General features: G+C 60.4%; 1 protein-coding gene across 1 annotated transcript; it reads left to right on the top strand.

Annotated features, from left to right (window-relative positions):
• Nucleotides 1–1889: 1889 nt before the first annotated feature.
• On the top strand, nucleotides 1890–2270 carry MNEG_16330 (hypothetical protein; the record flags this gene model as incomplete). The annotated part of the gene is made up of 1 exon (XM_014035200.1): nucleotides 1890–2270. The coding sequence occupies one exon, from the start codon at nucleotides 1890–1892 to the stop codon at nucleotides 2268–2270; it is 381 nt and encodes a 126-aa protein (XP_013890654.1).
• Nucleotides 2271–2381: the final 111 nt, after the last annotated feature.

The raw sequence follows: 2381 nt of genomic DNA, 5'->3' as shown, positions 1-2381 counted from the left end.
CGATCCGCTCCACACAACGATCTGCCGCGGCCAGGCCACGCCCCCGGAACGGCCGCCTCCCGACCAGGATCACACAGGCCACCGCCACGCGGCTATGCGCGGCACTTCGCTCCGCCAAAGCACTTGTGCCCAGTACGGGTGAATAGCACGGCTGCACAGAGGAAAAAAACAGTGACAAGGTAAGGGACTGCAATAAGACTTGGCTGCCCGGGCCGCCTGCTGCCTGGGCCATACATGCATGATGACTTGCAGGGGAACTCGAGTGACGTGTTGAGCCGGATACTTCTCCGCGTGAGCATGCATGTGCGCATGCTTGACTTACGTTGCCCGATACGTACCTGAAAGGATGGGTCCTGACTCAAGCTTGAACGAGGGGTTGATAGTCCGCCACATCTAGTGCATGTTGTGTCGCCCCCCCTCCCCCGAACTGGTAGAGTGCCAAATGCTGCACTCTCTAGGTCTATCAGCTGCTACAGACGTATCAAACGGCTGCAACGGCCACATGAGTGGGCCCGGGGGGCGGGGGGGGGGGGGTCTCTGCAGTGCACTCACATTCCAGATGTTTCTGCCAATGGACCACCAAGGGTTGCGAGGCGGCCTCGTCGAGGCTGTCACAGGTATTAGCAATGCAGCAGTAACTAGGCGAGGCTTTCTCTGTTCCCCAGTTGCTCGATGCAGGGCAGCATTGCCGCTCCGCTACTGCAGCGGCGGAGAAGGCGTTCAAGGCATGAAATGTGTGCAGGGACACGCCTTGCATGCACGGACACGCCTTGCATGTGCATGGTGCTGTAGCTTTGCAATAATCGTTGCCTGCGGCGACAATACCTGCTTTGGGATATGTACCCATGTATGGTCATGTGCGTTTTGTGGATGTCCTGGATGGCCCAGTCATCACCAAGCAGTGGTTTCGTGCCCGCTGATGCAGCCTCCGCCCACTCTCCTGCCAGAGCTTGCCGCTGCCCCGCTCATTGCTAAAATGACTCAGCGTAGCAACCATGGGTGCTGCTGAGTCAAAGGCTTCTGCCTGTGTCAGGTTCAACAGCCCCTTTTGAGCAAGGATTGTCGCTTCACCAGGATTGTCGCAGGGCCGCTGAGCCAAGCTCGCCAATGCAGGGCTTGAGTTGTGGGTGCACAGCAGCAGAGGCTGTGCAATAGCAGGCATCCGCTGCTGGTGCCGGTTGGGGCGTGGGCTGTGCGCTCCTGATCGTTTTGTGTCAAACCTCCGCCTGCAGGTTGCACCAGAATTGTATTCGACGGTTGCAATGAGCAGTCTCCTGAGCAGTTTTGACTGTTGCGCTCTTCCCCACTCAATGACGGTCCCAGGGCGTCGTCGCAATCCAGAATCTACATGGTTGTACCAAATCGGCGGCAGGTGAAGGTCTAGGGCGCCACGGATGACCGTTTGCAGAATGGCCAGCAGGGAGCCAGTCGTGGAGGCTGCTAGCCGGGCCCAAACTGCCGCATCGCCCTGCCGATGCAAGATTTAGCCGCTCTCCGGGAAGGTGCAGGCGCGTCACCACGGTGGAAACCGCACCAGCAGCTCTGCCCGCGTTGCGAGACTTTTTTTGTCCCTGGCGTCGGCCGCCACGGCCCCCGTGAATGCAAGGTGACTGCGCCCCGTATCCACCAGGCCCAGGTCAGCCGGTTGTACACGGGCTAACCAGCTCGCGCACCAGCAGCGCCCCCGCGCCTCGTGAACTCGACAGCAGCACCATCAGGTAGACCGCTGGCTGACTTTTTTGTCACTTGTCAGTCTCCTGTGCGAGCGCTCCTCCGCACTCGCTGTCTATAACAAATTTGATAGTAACGCTTTTGCTTTGTGGTTGCCTGTGGAGCGTGCAGCGAAGTAGATCGTGGTTCGTAGACAAGACATGCTATGTTACACGATAATGCCATCGCGACTGCAGCAGATGATTGGTTTCTCGGGTATCACTCAAAGCGCCCTAGCTGCTCTCCAGGCGTCATGCTGGAGATTCGGCGGCGGCCACAGCGTCCTCAGCGGCGCCCTGCAGCAGCTGCTTGAGTTGCGCATAGTCGGCGCCCGGGGCGTGCAGGCCGCCGCGTCAGCACTGCCGTCAACCAGCAGCTCCAATCACATTGACGAAAGTGGAGAGGCCGCCAGCGGGAACCACAATGTTGCAGACTTCACCAGCAGCAGCGGCGATGGCAGCGACACGCCGGCCGCCACAGCCAACCCCGCAAAGTCTCACAAAGGTGTGGCGCCGCTGCGGCGCTTCATGTGCACATGCCGCTGCAGCCGTTGCCGCTGACGCTGCTGTCATCGCTGCAGCCGCCGCTGCTAATGCTGCTGCCCCTAACCTGGCCGCCACCACCCACGGCTCCCGCCGCCCCTCACCGCCGTCTCCTCCCCTCCCCTCGTC

The sequence above is a fragment of the Monoraphidium neglectum genome, assembly GCF_000611645.1.
Source record: "Monoraphidium neglectum strain SAG 48.87 unplaced genomic scaffold scaffold06250, whole genome shotgun sequence".
NCBI classification, from domain to species: domain Eukaryota; kingdom Viridiplantae; phylum Chlorophyta; class Chlorophyceae; order Sphaeropleales; family Selenastraceae; genus Monoraphidium; species Monoraphidium neglectum.
The sequence above is the reverse complement of the archived record's forward strand: the minus strand, read 5'-3'. Positions and strand labels throughout refer to the sequence as shown.